Below are 2919 nucleotides of genomic sequence, written 5' to 3' on the forward strand. Positions count from 1 at the left end.
AGAAAGAGAGGCAGGTCGCGCCGAACGGACCTGACACATTGACTGTTGACTGCTGCCCCTGCTGCTCCCATGCAGCATACATTCTCTTATTATATTCTTATATATTTTTATCATTTGCTGCTCAAAGTGCCTTAGGTTTTGTGTTACTTATTTATCTACTTTACATTTCATTTGTATTTTGTGGCATTCCTGTGGACGGCAAAGTAAGAATTTCATTGTACAGGGAAACACGTTTCCTAACTGTGCATATCACCTTGACCTTTGAAGTGACCACAAGCAACAATGTTGCAATATTGCTTCTTTATTGAGTTGGGCCAATGTTATACACATATTAAAATTAATTAGCATGGTAAATGTTTTGGGGGAAAACGCGCACATGATCTACTTTAACAGTACAGCAGAAACAATTAGGATGACATTTCATTACTACTTAATATGGCAGGAATTTTACTCACTACTGCTGTTACTAATCAAGACAAACTTGATAAATTACAGCCAATCCTGGTCCTGCAGAATCTTGGAGTTGACCAGTGGACCGGGCCAAAACAGAGGAAAGTTCATAACGAAAAAATTGTCCAAGATTTGGGAGATTACAGCAAAGAAATACCGTTACAAACAGAAATACGAGTAATACAGTTATACCAAAAAAAATGAGGCCATTCCAACAAAACTTGATCCCATTGTTGTATTAAAGTAAAACAATTACTCCTTTTCAACCAACACAGTCCAAGTGCTAGAGCCAGTTCAGAGTTGGTTCAGCTTGCAAACCTAAGAACCATTCTGCTTTTCCACAGGCTAGAGCACCACCACAGAGCCACGTAATTACATTACTCTATACATCTGAATATGCCTCAGCATTCCCAACATCAAGCACAACGACAACGGCAGACTTTACAGTCTCCCTGTGGTGTCTCCTTTGCCATGTTGCTCTTGGCTTTGTGAGCCTACACTGGAATCTAAACATGACTGGCTCAACACATTTGAGTTGCTCATCATGATTTGTACGGACAGCAGTATTGGCACGGACCGTAGGATGTTAGCTTTAACAAGTAACAGCCTGTCTCCTCTACAGCCAACTGCTGCTTCAATTTCACGTCAATGAAGCTCGTGGTTTTCCTTTGGTATTAAAAGTTAGGCAAGCTACACAAATCTCTTGCTATAGCATTTTAAAAATGGTGGTCATAGAATTGTAGCTGGTCCTTGGTCACAATAATCCCAGCCCAGCCCCTGACACAAGAGGCTCTTATTTCTAGCCCAGCAGAGAGTTGGTGCCAAGTTAGAACCAGTTTACCTGGTCCAGAGCCATGGATGTCAGAACTTAGAGAGCTGGTTCAAAAGTAGGCACTGGCCCTGAACCAACCCTAGAACTGCCTTGGTCAAAATGGAGTAAATGTGACCTCTTCTCAATGGGAGATGTTATACTTTCAATTACAGGCAAACTCTCCTAAACTCATCTTTATAGTTTCTTCTGTGGAAACAGATTCTCTATTTTTTCCAAGCTTGAAATTTCAGATAACATTTTTCAAAGGAGCTAGCTGCAATTCTGTCTTAACTTCTGTGGGTTCTTGTGTGTTTTGGTCATGAACCACTACAACTAAACCCTCTCTCATATATTCTGCAAATACAAGGCTACTTGTCTGTACCTGATCTTATCCACCTTCCAAACTGACACACATTAAGTGTCTTTTTCCTCAGATGTTGCAGTGGTGTGGCTTTTCACAGTGTGGGCTCTTCTCACGTGCTTTTTCAAGGTGCCTATCAGAGAGAATTTTCTCCTACAGGCGGTGCAAGGATATGGTCTCTCACCTGTGTGGATTCTCATGTGGACTTTCAAGTTATAATGTCTTTTGAAAGTATTCTGACATATTCTGCAGGAAAAAGGTCTCTCACCTGTGTGTGTTCTCATGTGGACTGTAAGGTGATTACTACGCATGAATCTCTTCAGACATATTTTACAGGCATATCGTCTGTCACCTGTGTGAATTCTCATGTGGCTTCTCAAGTCACCTCTCTTTTTGAAAGCCCTCCCACATGTATTGCAGGAATGTGGTTTCTCATCAGAATGGCTTTTTAAATGATCATGGAAAGATGAGGACTGAATGAACCTTTTCCCACATGTTTCACAGGAATATGGCCTCTCGCCTGTGTGGAGTCTAAAATGAGTATCTAATGATGATTTTTGCCTAAATCTTCTACCACAAGTCTCACAACAATATGACTTCTCACCTGTGTGGACACTTAAATGATTAGCTAATCCTGATTTGTGCCTAAATTTTTTCCCACAAGTCTCACAACAATATGACTTCTCACCTGTGTGGACACTTAAATGAGTAGCTAATCCTGATTTCTGCCTAAATTTTTTCCCACAAGTCTCACAACAGTATGACTTTTCACCTGTGTGGATTTTTAAATGAACTTTCAAATGAGTTGAGCGCTTAAATTTTTTCCCGCAGGTTTTGCAAGAATATGGTTTATCCTGTGAGTGGACTCTCAGATGTGATTTCAACAAGGAGATAAACCCAAAATCTTCTCCACAAGTGTCACATTTGAAAGCCTTTTTACCCGCCTGAGTGTCACAGTGAGTCTCTGACATGGCAGAGTTGTCTACACTGTCACATCTTGTGGCTTCGCTCGTGTGGTTAGACGAGGTATCGATACATCTGACAGTCTCCTCAAGTGTCTGACAAGAATACGACTGCTCACCTGTGTGAACTCTTAAATGAGTTTTCAAATTTGATGGATACTTGAATGTTTTTTCACACGTTTCACAAGAATAGGGCCTCTCCCCTGTGTGCCTTCTCAGATGTATTTTCAATATAGACCTAAACAAAAAATCCTTTCCACAGGTGTCACATTTGAAGGACTTTTCTGTGGGAGCATCAGAGCCAGTTTCTGACATGGGAGAGTTGTCTACACTGT

At 40.9% G+C, this 2919-nt stretch overlaps 1 protein-coding gene across 1 annotated transcript; it reads right to left on the reverse strand.

The window, feature by feature from the left end:
* Positions 1–1409: 1409 nt before the first annotated feature.
* Positions 1410–2912, reverse strand: LOC109970269 (zinc finger protein 664-like). The gene has a single exon (XM_020617722.1). It carries the CDS (start codon positions 2897–2899, stop codon positions 1676–1678), a length of 1224 nt encoding a protein of 407 aa, XP_020473378.1. The 5' UTR covers positions 2900–2912; the 3' UTR covers positions 1410–1675.
* Positions 2913–2919: the final 7 nt, after the last annotated feature.

The sequence above is a fragment of the Monopterus albus genome, unplaced genomic scaffold (assembly GCF_001952655.1).
Source record: "Monopterus albus unplaced genomic scaffold, M_albus_1.0 scaffold193.1, whole genome shotgun sequence".
Taxonomy (NCBI): Eukaryota; Metazoa; Chordata; class Actinopteri; order Synbranchiformes; family Synbranchidae; genus Monopterus; species Monopterus albus.

Bases quoted from the DNA above. Each gene is read 5' to 3' on its own strand.
- LOC109970269 (XM_020617722.1), bottom strand. From the start codon at position 2,899: ATGTCAGAAACTGGCTCTGATGCTCCCACAGAAAAGTCCTTCAAATGT.